Raw genomic sequence first — 18,462 nt, 5'->3', positions numbered from 1 at the left:
GCCACAGTCAAAGTCACAGAGATCACAATGTTTGCTCATTATATGGTTTTATGCACTGCTGCCACATGATTGGCTGATAATAAATTACACATTGTTGAGAGAGTTTTGACATTGTATAAAACACTCAGTTAAAACTGAACTAGGCTGCTTGCGTTGCATTAAATTGTGCAACTCTGAAGTATCTGGAAGTAGGATGAAAATGAACATGTTTATTATCCATCACCATAGATTTTTTTGGAATAAGCCTGCTACAATGTAAACACAGATTATATGTTTTAAATGTTCTCTGTTGTTGTGGTATAGATAATACAGTTGTCTTGAATCTTGAATAATACTCTTTATGTTCTAGCAGAGATGAATCCCAGGCCAGACTATAAACTGCATTAGCTCATTACATTAAAAGGTATTCTTCCCTTTCTCTTTACACTTAGATCCATGTGATGAGGGAGGTGGCCAACATGGCTCAAGAGAAACTGGGAGTGTCATGCGAGCTCATCGATCTACAGACCATCCTGCCCTGGGATGTTGAAACTGTTTGCAAGGTAACGGCAGTCACACGCTCAAAAAGACATACAGCAATGTCTCATTCTCTCCTGAGAAACATGTTGGCACTTTCTGGTTTCTAAAATGTTCTTTAAAAATAAAAAAAAGAGCTAATCATTTTAGTGCCACTCTGAATCTTTGTGGGTAGGTAGTGTATCCACACTCTGAATTCCTGAGTGATCACTTGGACTCCAAGATCATCATTTGGCATAAATGTTGAAATCATCTACTTACTGTAAATGTTTGTATGTAGTGCAGTATGATGAATATGCCTCTGGCCAGTGTTGTTGTCATTGGTGCTTGATAAACAGGATTCCTTCCACAGCTGATAGGACTTGACTACTAGTTTATGTTGCCTCAGTCGTATGGAGATTACGGCACGCACCAAAACAAAATAAATATTTAATTTGGGTTGGCTTTGAGAATGGAGTTGCTTGAGAGAGAGAGAGAGAGAGAGAGAGAGAGAGAGAGAGAGAGAGAGAGAGAGAGTGAGAGAGAGAGAGAGGAGGAGAGTAGAGAGAGGAGAGAGAGAGAGAGGAGAGAGAGAGAGAGGAGAGAGAGAGCAGAGAGAGAGAGAGAGAGAGAGTAGAGAAGAGAGAGAGAGAGCAGGAGAGGAGGAGAGAGCAGAGAGAGAGATTTAAGCGGATTGAATAGGATTTCCTCAGGGGGTTCGACTGTTGTGTATATAGGGAATACTCGTCACATATGTTCTGTAGTCAAAGGAGGTAAAGAGTGTCTCTCTAAATAACCATCGAACTTCGTAATAGATCTAAAGATTTTGCGCTAATGAACGATGTTAAGACTTTGAAATATCGATATTATGATATAATTTGGGGCCGGAAGAGAATAAGAAAGAAATCAAAGAGAAAAAAAAGATACACAAAACACGAAAATAAAAGTAAAATTAGAAAAAAAAAGATCAAAAGATATCAAAAAAAAGAAGGGAGATTAAAAAGAAACAAAACAATAAGAAGAATGTAAAAATAGATTAAAAGAAAAAAAAAAAATTAAATAAGAAAAACCTGGATAAAGGATGAATTACAAAATGAAAAAAAATTTGAAGTTAAAAAAAAGAAAAAAGAAAAAGGATAAAATGGAGAAAAAAAAATACTAGCTGAAAGTAACTCGATACTGATCAAATAAAATATAGAGTAAAAAAAAAAAAAAAAAAGGTTGCAAGTAACAAACATGACAAATAAAAGATCAAAAACAAATAATTCAAACGAACAGAGAGAGAGAGAGAGAGAGAGATTTTGAAAAGCTCTTTGGAAATGAAAACCAAAGGTGTGTGTTAAGGCAGACCTCAAGGAGCTTCACAGCAGGACATGAACCATGTGTATGCATCCTCTCGGATCACTGCTTTTTAAATGGCCCTTAAATATACCACATGCTCCTTTTTCACCAGATACGTTTTAATTTTGCATATTTATTGTCCAATTTTCGAGCTCCTCTGGTTAACATACGACTCTGTCAGTGAGCACCATGCTGTGCCTGCCGCCAAGCAAATCTTATAACCAACAGTTAAAGCACAGGATGAAATTGCGGTAGGAGGGTAGTAATTTTATAGGGAGTCTATTGGAACTGATGGCAGAGACTGTAGTATTGTTCTGGCACTGAAGACTTGCAGCTCGAAGTGAGCGGTAGTCAGTTACAGATTGTTTGTTCAAAGAGGGGACTTCTGAAGTGAAGTAGTGCCCCATTAAAACAGCGGCCATGAAATTGAATAGTGAGTTTATGTGCTGCTTGGTGGGCCTAATGCCAGGCCTGCCACCTCGTGCTTGTCAACATCAGCTCTCCTTGTCATTTCCTCTGACCAAATGCCCCCTTAAATGTCTGTCAAACCCATAAACCAATTTCTCCACAACCCCCATCACACAATCTCTCACACACACACACACACACACACACACGCATATAAACAGAGCCTGCTCCTTCTTTCACATTTGGCAGTAAAGCCACTGTGGCATTACACTGATACACTGGTATCCCTGGAGTGTTTTTCTCTCCTCTACGTCTCCATTGAGAACATTATTTTCCGGTGTGTTCTGCTGGCTGAGCACCATACGAGACTTTTAATAAAGCTATTATCAAATCTCAGTGAAGGCACAGAATTAATTCCAGGCGAAATCAAGATTATTATCACCCAGATATATATGCATGGGAATACACATTAAGGGCTTTTAATTTATCTTTTAATTAATCTGAACCACATGGGCAAATATCAACATGTGCTTTAGTCAGAATGAAAACAAATGGAAAGAGTGGTGCAGTGCTGTTAAGCTTATATAAGACTGCTCAACACAAATACAAGGCGGTGGCACAGCACCGGTGTGATGCACAAAGCATCGATACAGTATTTTGTCCTGTTTCTCTTATGCATAAAAGGTGCTGAAGGCATAAAACTGACATTACCTTTAGCGTCCTAAAGTAGACATGTCTGTTGGTGTTTATTTACAGCACTTGACATGAACATTGCCTTGTGTTTCTCTCCCCTCTTCAGAATTAATCTACATGCTACAGATGCATTTTGACAAGAAGGTTGTGTTTGTGTGATCTTTGTGTTTACATTTAGCCTATTTACCATATGATGGAATGAGTTAAAGCAGAAACGATTAGCTCAATAAACAATTTTATTATCGATTCGTTGTATAAATTGGTTTTCAAGGAAAAATGCTACTAAAAATGCAAAGATATCCTGTTTTTTCTCAGTTTCATATTATTGTAAACTAAATACCTTTTGTCTTTTGCACTGTAGGTTGGACAAAACAAGTATTTCCTGACAATTTTTAAATCAAATGATTAAATGGCAGGTATCTACTATCAACTATCTTCTGACATTGACCAAAATAATTTGCTGTTTTGTTTATACTACAGCGAGTGTCAGCTATTTGACGCAATTTCCTTAATAGAAAGTCGGCTACATTAACATTCATTAGTTGGTTAATCTTTAACAATTTATGAATTACACTTGTAAAATGCATCTACATTTAAGGCAAGGAGATGTCACTTGTGCAGTTCATCACTTTTGTGTTTGAAGCTTCTTTATATAGAGAAACATGAACACTGCAGCTACAGCGGTGCTCTTGCTGTGTGACTCTCAGTTCCTGACCTGCTTTATCTGAGCAACTGAAGATGGTAGTTTGGCGTTAGCATGAGCTTCAGATAGCTAGTCAAACTGGACAGCTGCCAGACAACAACGCCATTGCAGTGTTCATCAACACGACTGCCACAGTGGCCATAGAAAGACAAGCAGGTGTGTTTGCTTTATAATTTGCTTTATAACACACGTGTAACTCCATGTCGTCAGATATGGCATCGCCGAGTGGCACAACTGGGTACTACAACAAACTGTGGTACATTTTCTGACAGTTGCACTGCACTTTTTTTAAACAATTAAATTATTAATGGCAATAATCAATTAATCATGGACATCCCTAGTGTCTGCCTGTGTGAACAGTCTGAAAGTATAATTTGGGCTTAAATACATTGTTTGAATCTCTTGAAAATTAAAACAAATCTTCTTAATCTACCCTCTTAAAATCCACATGGCAGCAAAAAACACACTCAAGTTTAACTCATGTTTCTGCGGAAATGAAGAGAATAGACACAAGTGCATTAAATGAGAAACACGGCCCTGTGTGTCCTCAATAACCCTGCGCAGCGGTGGCCTAACTACTGGGTGCTGCACAGCTGCGCTGGCCTGGCATCACTTCTAGATGGTTCTGTGGCTGCAGCTCTGCTGGTGCTCAGACATTAAGGGTTTCGTCACACTGGAACCCACCCATGCACAAGTAGTTTAAATGATATAGAAAGCAGCATCTCAAGGCCGCAACTAAAAATTCTTTTCATTACTGATTAATCTGTTCTTTTTATTATGAACTGATTGACTGTTTAGCCCAAACATTTTCACAAAATAGTGGAAAGGTCACATCATAAATTCATTGAGCCCAAGGTTTTCATATTATTTGGTTTTGCCTGAGCAGTAGTTAAAAAGTCAGACTTTCACTTTATAATGATATAAAACTGAGAAAAGCAGTCAATTTTCAGAGGCAGGAAAAAGTGAATGTTAGGAACCGTTGGTTCTCACCTTTTTCACAGATTGAGAATTCATGTAATCCATTTGATCTAAGATCAGTTAATAGAGAAAAAACCTACTGTATTGTACATTAGACGGCCTTGATTATAGGATAAAATGAAAGAATCCTGTTAAAGCAGAATTTGTGTATCAGTCTCATGCACTCTCCTGTCAGGCTGAAGAAGAAGAGGTCAACATTTTTTTTCTCCAGTAGTTATCATTCTTTGAGCTCCTCATCATCTGTGACTGTTGTCATTCTTCACTGTTTACAGATGATTTGGTCTCCGGTGTGATTCTGGAGTAAAGAGGTTTTCAGTCATGAATGTATTTCCTCCTTTACAGCAACTTGCTGCACAATCCTTCAGAGGCTCCTGCATGTTAAACTACACAAATGAAACGTTTTTGGGGCTGACTAATTCTTAGACGCGCACTATAAACAAACTTGAAGATGCTCATTAGCCTAGCGGCATTAAGGCTACAAACAACCCATAATGCACTCACATAATTACACTCACTGTAGGAAGCACTCTTTGCATTCAAAAGCAATATCAAATAATACGCGATTGTCTAGTTCTCAAACATAATACAAACACTGCTTTTTCATATATGATTAACAGAAAAACATCATCGTAGGCAATGCCTGTCCTCATAACTGATGATACCGGCATAGATTATATTTTTATATCGTCACTGTTCAGATATATTGGTGGAGAGGGGGAGTTCTGAGGTTCAGAGCTGGTGGAGCCTTTTTAGGGGGTGTTATCCTCTGGTAAACAGATTTTTGGGTCCTGTGCTATTCTTAGCTTTGGAGAGGGAGTTGCCAAGACATTGTGTCAACTTCTTAATTCAAAAGATTGTACACCTGGTGTCTAGCTTTTCCGGCGTACACACATCCTTCTAAAGCTGGCCTTTTGTAGCGCTTATTAACTGGCCTTCAGATGCGGTGAGTGTGCAGACAGTGTGTGAGGCTGCAGACACACATCCGGCTGCTGGCAGCCAATTAAAATTTTTCATGTTCCATGAGTCACATTTACCTTGCGTATCTTTCAGTCACGGACGTGTGTGTATATGTGTTTGTATTATGTGGTGAGCTGATTTGTATGTAGCCTGCGTGCTGTTTTTGAGCACGGATGTATAAAATAAATGAAGAATGATGTGTCTTTGAGCATGAGAGATCATTAAGGCAGTGCTCTGGAGGACCCTGCCATCTTTCTGTTTCCTGAGGGATTCATTCTGGCAGCCACCAGCTATACTTGGATCTAAATATATTCAACCCTCTTGTTGACAAAAGGAATCATGGGCAGAAATTTCTGTAAAAGTACAGAAAAACTGAGTGTATTTTATTTTGTCGCGCTGTCTACAGCGGTCCAGTAAATGTAATAGTCGTTCTTTAAGGGATAAACAAAATGGCTGGTTTACCTCTGCCAGACCCATGGCTCAGATGATATGCTGTGGAAAGTCTCCCTGTCGTATTTGGTCAGAGTACGTGTGGAGATGTAGTTGTGTAAAGACGCTCATGTTAGGAGTACATGCTGCAGAAGAGCTCTGTGATCCCTCGCTGAGTGGGCTGCTTCACTCCCTATTGTTTTATGGCTTTTATTGTCCTTCAGGTGGCGGTTGAGCCAACATTTCCCTCTGTTCTTGCATGATCCACATTTGTTTGACTTGGCTTTCAGTTGACCAGTCAGCAGTATAAAAAAAATCTCTGCTCCCATTATTGTATTAGTCCACCGCTGGTGATTCAGCCCTAACTCTCAGGTTTTCCAGACTCCAGATCCGGCCAGTGGAGAATTGGAGTGGCTCACCAGGGCCGGTCCATGACACAGTCATCGGTTCTTTAACCTTGATTGGAGGTGGCACTTCCCACAGCACCACACACAGCTCTTGTCAGGCAGGAGCCTGTGTACCTGGGCTACTTCATGGACCTCCACAAAGGGCCTGTTTTCCCCTTGTTCTCCTTAACTGGGCCTCTTCTTCAGCTATAATCAGGCAGAACTGCCTCTCCACACAAACCTGTCCAGCGCAACCCTGCTGCCATCAGTTGGCTGATGTGACTAAAAGGTAGTTGCATCACTCAGGAAAAACCCACAGAAGCACTCCGACTTGCTTTTGCGCTTGTCACTAATAAAAACCTTCAAGAAAAAGTCATGTCAAATTACACAGTTTCTATTTTACCATAGGCCTGTGAACAAATTGGATCGTTTCCCCCCTTTGTCCCTCTTCATCACTGTTTGACAGCTGAAAGCGAACCGTAAAGACTGCATTTGTACATTATTTTACATCAACCTTACAGCAGAGAGATGAAAGTGAACTTTTCTTCCCCCTTTTTCTGATTGACTAATCACTGATGCTTTTACTAAGATGTAACTCAACAGGATGCAGTGGGCTAAGAGGCTGTCATTGTAAGGAGTGGTAATATCTTCTGGGAAAGAAGCTGTTTGTACAGCCTCTGTTGTGTTGGTATCTCTTAGTTACTCGCTGAGCACAAAGCTTGGTCTGTCATTTCTCCGCCTGTCTCTATTATTGGAATCATCCAACAAATTTCTTTTTTTTTTTTTTGTGTTTTAATTTTCAACCACAGGGAGTAGGTTAGTCAGGGCATGTCCTCTTAGCAAGTCTCTGCTAGCCTATGAATTTGCAAGTCCCATCTGCTCCTATAAAAGACCTCAAGTTGATACTCTGTCCAAAATCTGTCTTTTGAGTATCAAACACTCATCATTGATGGCAACAACTTTTCACAGCTGAAAGAAATATCAAAAAAGTCCATAAAAACGTCTCAAATCCCCCCTCCAGTATAATCCACATCTCTGCTGTCCACCTGTATGCTTAGTGTGTGGTCTTGTTTACCCAGCATGCATCTCTCTGGCAGCGTGAATGCAGTAAGTGTTGAAATTTTTGAGGTATCGAAACTCTCGATGCAATTAATCGGTTTGAAATGTGAATTCATGCGATGAAATTGCTGCATAACTGAATCTGTTTTTCAGTTACATATTACTGGTGACAACAGTGAGTGTTCGACAAGCAGTGAAAGCGCAGAGCGGCTCTATGTTAGGAATACTGTGGCTGCGTGACTTCCAGTGAGTGTCCCTACACCACAGTACAGCAAGGAACAGGCAAACACAAAAGCAAAGATAAATTTTACTTCTGTGAAGACATTAAGTTTGACCTTGCTACTTCAGACGCAGAAGAATCACATTATTCACACCGTATTTATAATGGGTTAACGTGATGCATATCGCTTGATGACAGGGATGGGACTCGAGGAGAATTGCCAAGCCTAATATATTAAACAATAGCCTCTTTGAGTGCGAGTTGCAGCTTTTGTTAAAACCTGTCAGGATTAGGACTTGTCAAACTTTTTTTTATGTCCTCAGACAAGTTGTGTATAATCATGCCAAAGTGCTCCATATATTGATAGTAAGACATGTTGATTTACCGAACCAACTGCAGCGTATGAGTATTTGGGAGCAGTGCTGATTCTGACTCGAGATGCCCTGTATGTCCCGAGTGTGGCTGGTAACGGTTTTCTTCCAGTTCATTGTCTTCTCTTAAACGTGTGTAAACTTCCTCGCTCGATAGATGTGTCTCTTGGCCCGTGTTCAGGCTGAAGTCTGTGTGACTGCAGTGCTGTCTGGACCTCAGCCCTCATAGTGATGCAACCAATTTGGCTGAACCTGTTCAACCCTCAAAAACACTTGCAGGAGGAATCACTTAAGGACTCACGGTGCACAAGTGCACCGATATCTCAAGTCTTACACCATATACAGTGGGGTGTAAAAGTCTGAGCCCACTCAACCATTTGTGGTCTCAGACTTTTGAACCCCACTGTAAATAATATTTGTCGCTCACAAGCAAAGACATAATTTGATAGATGCTTGATAGAGGAGGAAGAGGTGTGTGTGTGTGTGTGTATATGGGGGGGGGGGTGATTAAGGAGGAATGTGCAGCAGCATCTGTTATGATTCTTGGAAGTGATGCAGGTGGCAGTGTCTGTATTTTCTGAGTGCTCTGGAGTCTGTTGACTCACTGTACAGATAAGACCTCCTTATCAAGGCTCTGCTCCCCCCCCCCCCCACACACACACACACACACACACACACACACACACACACACACACACACACACACACACACACACACACACACACACACACACACACACACACACACACACACGCGCGCTCTCTCTCTCTCTCTCTCCTAATGGTTTCAGGCTGCAATGTGTGTGTAATGTGTGTCCCGAGACAAAGACAGCAGGTAAACACAGAGAAGTCGGAGAGGACACAGCACACAGATATGTTTGTTTGTTATTCCCTGAGGTGGAAAAAGACAAAGGCAAATGGACTCAGGGAGCCAGTGTTTTCTGCTTAATGTCAAGTTCAACATGTTGTTCTCGTCTTGATGGCTGCAGTTTTTGTTTTTAATACCACCTACCATAATTATATGTGGCGAATAATCTGTCATTTAAAGTTGCCATTAAGAAACTTAAGCAGAGCAGTGTGCCATGGACTGATGGAAAATATTCCAAAGTTGCCGCCACACATTAAGATGGAACATTATCATTAAAGAGATGATACCTTACAGAATATTTGATTGTCTGTATTTATGCAAAACTGATCCTGGCTTCCTCAAGTGGAAAGAGTCTTTTAATAATGAATAAAACCAGACTCAGAAGCAGTTTAAACCTGAACTTTAATATTTATGACTACCAAAGGAGTCTGGCTCTGTCTTTCAGTGGGGAAACCAAACAAGTAATATCGACACTGATTTTTTTTTTTTTTTTACCCCCCCAACCCCACTCTCCTCATCCTCTGCTGAACATTGTTTTGGAAATTTTGACTTCATATCAAAACGTTTGTATGTTAGAATTAATGTGGTTAAGTGAGTTTTCAGTTTGATGATCAGTTTTCCTCATGGCAAGAGTCTGCCAGGGGTTTTTCCGTTTCCCCGATTTTGACACAGGATTGTTCTGCCACATCTGGCAGCAGCGCTTTTAATAACTCCATAATAAACATCAAGAGTTTCGCTCTGTTCACAGGAGACCCTGAGCTCAGTTACAGAGTAAATGATGATGATGTCAGCTTATTAACCATTGCACAAGTTGAAGCATTTATTTTTTGTCAGGTTGTCAGTGGAAAAAATAAACTGATAAATGTTTTTTTAATTTGATTGTTAAGAAGCCAGAGAATAGTGACAAATTTATATTTTACAAGGACTGGACACATTCCCTCTCCCACCACTTAAGAAGTCTGCTTTGACATCTACCACTCACAGCAGCCTCATTATTCTCCTGCTTCAGCTACAATCATGTTGAGCTATGAAAATGTGAGGAGCGCGTCCAACAAAGCCAGGTTTCTGAACGGCCTCGTGGAAATTTGTTGAAGCAAGTCTGCTGGCAAAAGCTGGTTCAGCGCACGCTTGCTTGATCCTAATTTGCCTGTTGCATGTCAACATGGCACAGCAGGTTTTATTTAAGTTGTCACTGCGCTGATTACGCCTAAACCTAACCTTGAAACTTGTTCACTGTTTCTTGTTCATACCCGGCCACCAGATACGCCTCTGCTCCTCAGTTTAGATATGGCAGCATCTCACAATATAATCTGAACCCAGCGACATCACTTTTCATTTGCAGTAGATCCCCCTGGCCTCGTCTCTGCAGCTCATTTGTGCGTTGTATTTCCATGAAGGCTAACAGCGGAACTCGCAGCAGAAATGACAATCCATGTAATTTCCCAATTTGAAAGACGAACCGTGAGCCTGTCATTATAATGATCTAGAGCAGCAAATCACGGCTACCAACAGGTGGGTTCCAGATGATGGGCCGTAATTATCAAGGAGGGCCTGGAAACAGGCCCTCCTTGATATGTTGGTATGTTGGATTAGTGTTATTCAAATAAGAGCAAGGTTATGGGAAAAAACTATCTTCAAAACTATCTGGACAGTAGTAATTGCACATTGACGAGGTTTCTGATTTCTTGTTAAAATTGATTTTATACTTGATGTTTGCTTCTCCCAATAATTGAGTAGGGTGCAGTAATAAAAAAAACAAATAACAGCTTTAAAGCAATAAAAATATACAAACAACAGAATAAATCATTCTCTTAATGTGAATCTATAAAAAAAAGTTTATGCGCAACTATAAAGCATTTTAATGTTTTCTAATTATGTTAGATAACATGGCAGATAAGGGTTTTTCTGACTTTAGTTGTCAGAAGGCCAAATCGTAATTTAGCATTTTTCCTTTGTCTTTAGTTATTTTCTCCTCTTACCCACAGTTTCTTACCATTAAACTCAAGCTTAGATTTGTACAATTTGTTCCTCTGTTTTCTCAGTTACTGTAGTCGTAGATAGAAAATAAATGGTGTTTTAGGATGTTTTAGTCTTATTTTATGCAGTTACACTACTCTTTATGCAGAGCCGTATTATTCTGATTACTGCTGAGGGTGAAATATATGCACTGTTTGTGTAGAAATGTATCATTTTAAAGTGCATGAGAGACAGAGGTAGGGCTGTAATTTAGTTATTTTACTTATTGATTAATTTGCTGATTATTTTTTTAGTCAATTGTTCTGCATTATATTTATAATTTCCCAAAGCCAAAGACAACGTCTTTAGATGTCATGTTTTATCTGACCAACAGTCTAAAACCCAAAAATATTGGGTTTACAATAATTAAACCAACAACAAGTGCTATAATATATACTGTATATGTACTCATTTTAGGAGTAGGAACCAGTGAATTTTTTGCTTTAGAGAAATTACAGAAACAATGAATCATTTATCAAAGTAGTTCCTGTTTAATTATCTGTTGATTGACTTATTGATTAATTGACTAATTGTTGCAGCTTAAGACAGAAGTGAAAAGATAAGAGAGGTAGTAATATCATAAAGTTAAGCACGAGCCATCTGCAAACACGCTTGTGTGTTTCTTGGATTTAAAACGACCATTAGTGATTGGCCATAATGTCTTGGCATCTAACGACAGCTCTCAGAGCTAACTGTTAGCATGTGAAATCTTTGCAAATTCAACAATTGAAGATTCCACATAGAGAACATTGTGAGTCTGTAAGATGATGAGAATGTGCGGGAAAATTATTTTTTGGAAAGATGGTACAACAAATGTCCAACCTTTTTGATGAATTAGCTGTTTATTTAGTATTGTTGTATGAATCAGCTGGAGATTCCAAAACTGGCTTTTCTTTAAATGGAAAATGACAATGAATATTATTTTTGAGTCTAGATATTATCTGTATTCAAGACAGGATTTGTTGTAGTACCTTGGTGTCCTTGCTGTGATGATACCTTTCCAGATTTTACGCCTGGACGGACCAGACTCACTTGTATCTCCCTTCCAGCCGAGGGGTCTCGGCCAGTATCTGCTCCCTGGCCCACCGCAACACTCCTAATATCTTTGGCCTGCTGTCACACTCATGCGCTCGCACACACGCACTGGAAACAATCAAAGTAAAAGAAAATGGCACAGGAAGAAAGTGGCCAGAGGTTTGGGCCCCACTCCCTGCATTCTTATTATTGTAGCCCACATCTGTAATTACAATGTTAACACTGAGCTGTGTAGACCCAACCAGCAGGACTTTGTGGAGAGAGAGAAAGAAAACATGTGGGGCCAGAGAGAGCTAGTGTAAGGTTGAAGTCAGGGGAGTGGGGGTGGGGGGGTGGTCATACGTGCCTTTTGGCCGGTGTGTATGTGTGTGTGTGTGTGTGTCATAACTCTGTCATGTGTCGTACTGCAGCAGTGTTTTGGTGGTTATATCAGTGGAAAATTACTCATGGTTGTTTTGTCAGTGATGGATACAGCTCCTCTCTCTCTCCCCGGGTGTCGCTGGTGAAAAGTACAGCCGAATGCAACCCTACAAAATGAATAAAGCCTTGACCAGCTCTTCAGTTTATGGCATTTGGGTAATTTATCTAGAGTAGACGTGTGCATCACTGGATTTGTGGTTGATAAAGTCTATTTGCGGTTCACCAGAAAGGTAGAGTAATCTCCCCTCTGTGTCTCCGCCGATCCCCCCACATGTGTCTGTCTGCTACTGACTTCTTTTCCATTCTTCCTCCTGGCAGTAGCTCCTGCTCACATTCCACAGCTAGGCACTGGAGATTTCTCAAATTCTTCCCAGTGTCACTCACTAGAGAAATGCGACCTTAAATCTGGCAAATCCACACACACACACAAGACGCACTAAAAAAATCCTATACACTCACAGAATAAAGATGCTTTGTGATTGTTAGCCCTGTTAGCTCTGTCGTTTATATTAAAAAAAAAAAAAAAAAATCTAGACCAACCAGTCATCAGCGCGGATCAGGGTACTGTGTCACTGATGAAAATGGGCGCAAAAATCAAAATGAGGCACTTTTCTCTTCTATTTCTCTCATGCAGTGATTGCTGGATAAACACGATTTTGGTAGCAGATGAAAATGCTGGCAGTGACAATTTTTGTTATGAAACAAACCCTCTAAAAGCATAAAGCACTTTAGATTGGACTGGTTGTTACTTCTATGGGCCAGGTCGTCAGTTTTCCACTGGAGAGGCCGGTTTAGTTAAGGAGCCTTGGCCAGAGACGTGGGCAGATTGAGATCATCAAGGTCAGCCTGTAGAGCGATAGCAGGGACTGAGTGGAAAACGCAGAGTATCTGAAGTCACAAGGACCAAGAGACATCCAAGAGGTCCGCTCGGATACAACACACACTACCAGATCATCTGTTGCCCAGGGATTCTCCAGGTCCTTTAAAAACCATCAAGTCAGTTACATAAACTGAACCAGAACCAAAAGAAATAAGAAAATTTCATCAATCTTAAATAGAGGTTTTCATGATTTTCTTTTCATATCAGCTTTTAAGATTAATAGGAAACACATTTACTCATGTGTTATGCAATTTTCTCTTCTTTTGCAATATTTTGAAACTCCTTTTCAAACATGCTCGGGAATTGTTAACAAATATAATAACTCTTAATCATTGTCATGTTTTTCTTTCCTTCTCCTCTTTTTTTTTTTCTTTTTTTTAACTTTCATTGGCTGAAAAGTTTTGACTGTGCTTCACAAAGTTCACAATTTGGCCCTGTGGTATGTTTTTACTGAAGATGCTGAAGTATAAACTAATGAAAAAGTTCGCAGTCACTGGGTGGGCGTTTCCAGTGGCATCTGGTGACTGATTGGTGGGAGATTTGATCCTCTGTAGTGCACTTAAATCAAATTCAAATAAACGAATCGTCCTATAACTTCAGCTCTTAACATTATTCAGTGATTAGAATCGTAACAAAGAAAAACTTACAGAGCCATGACATAACACAAGGAGCGCCGACGGGACAAGCAACAGTTGAACTGCCTGTGTGGCTGTTACAACTCAACTGATATTAAAAATTTGTGCTGCCCTGATCAACACTGTAATTTATTTTATGTCATTGTAGAAAAATAAATAAAACTTAAACACCAGGGAGATATATACTGATTTTCCAAAAAAAAATATTTTTAATTTCAGTTTGACTTCTAAGAGGCATTTATTTCTGTGACTGTTCAGCCATCACTGATCACACACGCTACCCTGTTCTTTTCTACTTCTTTAAACGCGTCTTTGATGCTACTGCTGAAAACAGTTTGAATAGAGGATTTTTTCAAAGAAAGACTTTGGCTGTGAAAGCTGGAATGAGTGTGGTTTGAACTATTGTTGTGTTGTCAGTGACAAAGTGTTAGATCTGGCCCTTTGAAACTGCAGTTAATAAACCTCTGAATCGTCAAAGCCGCTGTTTGTCCCTGGCAGTTTTGGCTGGAGATATGCACTGATATGCCAGGCTACATACTGTTATCAAGGTTAAATAATAAATCATCATTTTTTTGCACTTACTCAGGATTTCTTAGTCACAAATTCTTTGAAGCACAAAATACATAAATAAAAATACACATATTCATTTTTAGGATAGTAGCAATTGATATAAAAAACCTAAATTACTCCAAGAATGATTTGGTGAATAATGTTGACTGGTGTTTGTTTGACACATCGACTCCTACCAAACAAAACAAGTTACTGTTTGTTAAAGAGACACTAGATTTGAAACATGGATCTATTTTATGTTTTGGTGTAATGATGGGAGCCAGATGCAGTCGCCTCTGTCACGGTCTTGTGCTGATGTTGGAATATCACGGGTACTGGGACACATTACACCAGCTTCCTGTTGTGGAGTGGAGTTTTGTAAAGTGCTGCAGCAGAGGGTTCGTGTTAGTTGTCTTCTTTGTAGCTTCCTCGTATTGTTTTGTGTCTTGTGGTGACTTTTAAGTTGGTTTGATTAAATTGTGACGTTTTGTTGTGATGCTACCACCGCCACAAAGCACCACTGTTTTAACGGTATTTGCTTTTGATTATCGTCATTGTCTTTATATCGTTATATCCATGTTACACGTCAACACAGTGGAATTACATTTTTTTTCATTAGTCAGCAGTGTGTTGTTGTTACATGGTCAGGAGACATTTATTTCCTCATCTTAGTTGCTCAGACAGTTTGACTTTAACATTTTAATGTGGTGATCATTCATATCAGGAATGTAGTAAAACCGTACTAATGTTTTCTACTAAGAACTTAAGTGTTTTTGTTTTATTTATTTGGCACAGTATAATTGTAGTACCACTTGTTTGTAGGAGTCATTAAATGAAAATGCTGCAAAATCACTGTATGAAGTAGGCTTACTTTCGTAGTATAATTTTCACGCCAGTATGAGTTCTCCCACAAAGCTGCCAGATATTAGTTTTCAGTTTTTTTTTTTTTTTTTAATTTCCCTTGGGTAAAGAAAGTTGGTTTCACTCGTAGATTTTCACATTTTACACGAAGAACAAGAACATTGCCATCCACAATTTAATAGTTTGTAGAAAAAAAAATGACAACATAGATGCCACAGGGCTAATAACTAATAGTGATGTCACAGTATCAAAAATGTAGCAGTCTGTACCGACACCTTTGAAATTCCACCATTCCTGATACAAAATTTGATACAGCAAAAAAAAGTAGAAAAGAGAAGCGTTTGCACACACACGAACACACACACATACTGTATACTATCAGATCAGTAGCGTGAAAATATTCATTTAAAAAGTCAACATTTGAGCTGTTTCCTCCTCTCGCTTGAAACACTGCAGCACCATTTGTTCCTGATGATCTCCCTCAAACACAAAACATCTCCATACATGTCTCTTGACATGTTCTCACTCTTGATAAGTTGCTGCAGACCTGTCGCTGCACCCCTGCTTCCTTAATTAATCATGAAATCTTTAAAATGTAAGAAAACTGTTAAAAATGTCCATGAAATTTTTTCAGAGCCCAAGTTGATATCTTTAAACTGCTTGTTTTCTGTGAGAGGAAGTAAAAACTGTAAAATATTCAATGAACAATAATGGAAAAAAAGATAAACTGAGCAAATCCTCACATTTAACAAACTGGAAAACGTTCAACATTCTTGCTTGAATAAGGACTGAGCTAATATATTGATTAACAAAATAGCTGCCAATTAAACAATCAACTAATTGCTTAATTTGCTTATCCTTTCACCTCTAGTTGAGCCAAATCAACACTGTCACATGACTCTGACAAAAACTCACAGTGATTGTGCTATTGCTAGGCTACGGCATAGTGGCGTAGTGCGCCTCTCAGTCATAATGATAGACAAGCTGTATGGCCTCACCAGATCGGTCACTGTAGACTAGGATGGTGCTTTCACATTGTCTGACTTTGTGTTAAACATCATCAAAAATTCCAGTCTATTTACTTCAAATACCATATAATTGTACACTTTACACAGGTTACCCTGCTGGGTAAAAATCCTCCCTACAAGAAGTAGTTGGGATGTTACATCCACAGAAACCCACGGTTGTTATGTTATACATCACTTTATAGGATCTTTAAAAATCATTGATTGATTTTTATGGCCTTACTGTCCGCTCATACACGCAGCAGCCTGTGAGATGTTCATAAAGAGCTGTCATCAGCTGGAGTGTGTGCAATAGTATGCATGTGTCTGTGTGTACACACTGATGCACGGTTGGCGTTACAGTGTGGATTCAGGGCAGAAGGGTAGAGTGTGTGTGTGTGTGTGTGTGTCAGGGAGTAATTGAGTTGAATTGGTTTTAATGGGTCTTTATGGGATGTTTGGAGTTATTTCTGTCTGAGGTCTCCTCTGGCGTCCTGGCTCCTCTGGAGGATGGCTTGGCCCTCCGCCCAGTACCGAGGCTGTTCTACACTTTCTCCTCGGCTCTTTCATTCTTGAGCTCTCTTACCCCCTCTCTCTTTCTCTCTGGCTCTCACTTTCCCTCTCGCTGTCGTGAGAGGGAGAGAGGGAGTGATTGCATGGCACTGAAAGAATGAGTGAGTGCTTGTTTTTCCTCCCGCCCTGCTTCTCTCTCTGTGCTGTGATTTAATGGGGGCCTCCAGTTCGCCGAGCACTCACCCCTCTCCGCTAATCGCAGAGCGCCACTTTAAAGGCCCGAGCAAGTAGTCAAGCCTCATCCCGACTCTCATTTGTCACAGAGATCACATGGTGGCGCATGAGTTAGGACCCTGTGGTAGCCGCACAATTACAGGGTCAGCAGAAGGGAGCGAAGCCAGCGGGTCCAGCGGCAAGGACGACTCCTCGGTGGCGGCACAGAACTAAACATTCTCTTCCTGTCGCATTTTGATGGACGGCCTGAGGAAAGTACTGTATGGGAAGACCTGGAGTCACTCACTTGACTAGTGTGTATGTGTGTGTTTGCATACAACTCAAGCACGGCAGGTTTTGTATTTGTCATCACCACTATTTTTAAATAATTTTCGACCAATTTAGTGGCGTAAAAATACAGATCCAACAAATAAGTGTTGGCAACTTCCTCTGGAAAGACTCTCACATGTGTTTTGAAAACTTTAAAAGCACATTATGTGATTCTGCACCAGTCAAACCACATCCCAGTTTAGCTCCAAGTATGGACTGTTTTTATTCACTTCTCATCCCCAAAGTCTCTACACTGTCCTTTTTAGGGTGAGTTAGTGCGCTGTGTCAACTGTATACTGTATAAATATGCCACTGTTTTACTGGATCTTAGATTTCCTAGATTTGTTTGTCTCGTTTTCACTAAGATGACACTTTTGATGCCAAAATATCAGCAATAACGGCATCAGCAGCAGGAGGTAACCTGTGAAAGTAACTTACTGTCAGTCCTCTATAAGCAGTGTATGAAAAGCCATGTGTGCCTGCACATGTGGGTGTGTACCTCCACTATATACACGTACATATGTGGTTGTGGTGTGTGTGCACTTGCCTTTGTGGGGCCCCCATCTGTCTGTGTGTGTGTGAGTGTTGCCATGGGAGAGTGACAGCTCTGACCTTAGCCTCTTGAGGCCATGCCAGGTCATTGGCCGCCAGCCTCCGAGTGGTGAGGTAGTGGTGGGGAGCGCTGGGAATGAGAGCATAGGCTTCATGAAAGCATTGTAGGATAAATGGATGGTTGAGGGATGGATGGAGGGAGGGAGGAGCGAGGAGAAAAAAGGGTGATGAGGATAAGATTGACCGCAGCGTGGAGGAACGATGGAGTCAGGAAGGAAGAGACATAGGAAGAGACAGATTGAAGAAGTAGCGAGGATGGAGTGAATGCAAGAGGACGAGCTCCATGCTGCTCATTAGGTTTGGGTGTGTATGGGAATGGCAGTAAACATAACATTTCCCCTCCAGCCAGCGGAACGACTCCGGCATCTAATGACAGTGCTGCAGCACAATGAGTAGTAAAGCTGCAGCCACCAGAGCTGTCGCCCAGCCCAACTACCACTGGCTACCACCAACCAGGAGCCCTTGTTTTGACTCGCAGCCAGAGCT

The 18,462-nt window shown here is 40.3% G+C and overlaps 1 protein-coding gene across 1 annotated transcript in view; it reads left to right on the top strand.

The window, feature by feature from the left end:
• bckdhb (branched chain keto acid dehydrogenase E1 subunit beta) overlaps window positions 1-18,462 on the top strand; it is a 54,796-nt gene that overhangs the window by 17,541 nt on the left and 18,793 nt on the right. Inside the window, exon 8 of the mRNA XM_022753453.1 lies at window positions 432-542. Coding sequence (XP_022609174.1) covers window positions 432-542 — 111 coding nt within the window. The remainder of the gene's footprint in view (window positions 1-431; window positions 543-18,462) is intronic.

Source organism: Seriola dumerili, unplaced genomic scaffold (genome assembly GCF_002260705.1).
Source record: "Seriola dumerili isolate Sdu_G_001 unplaced genomic scaffold, Sdu_1.0 BDQW01000191.1, whole genome shotgun sequence".
Classification (NCBI taxonomy): Eukaryota; Metazoa; Chordata; class Actinopteri; order Carangiformes; family Carangidae; genus Seriola; species Seriola dumerili.
The sequence above is the reverse complement of the archived record's forward strand: the minus strand, read 5'-3'. Positions and strand labels throughout refer to the sequence as shown.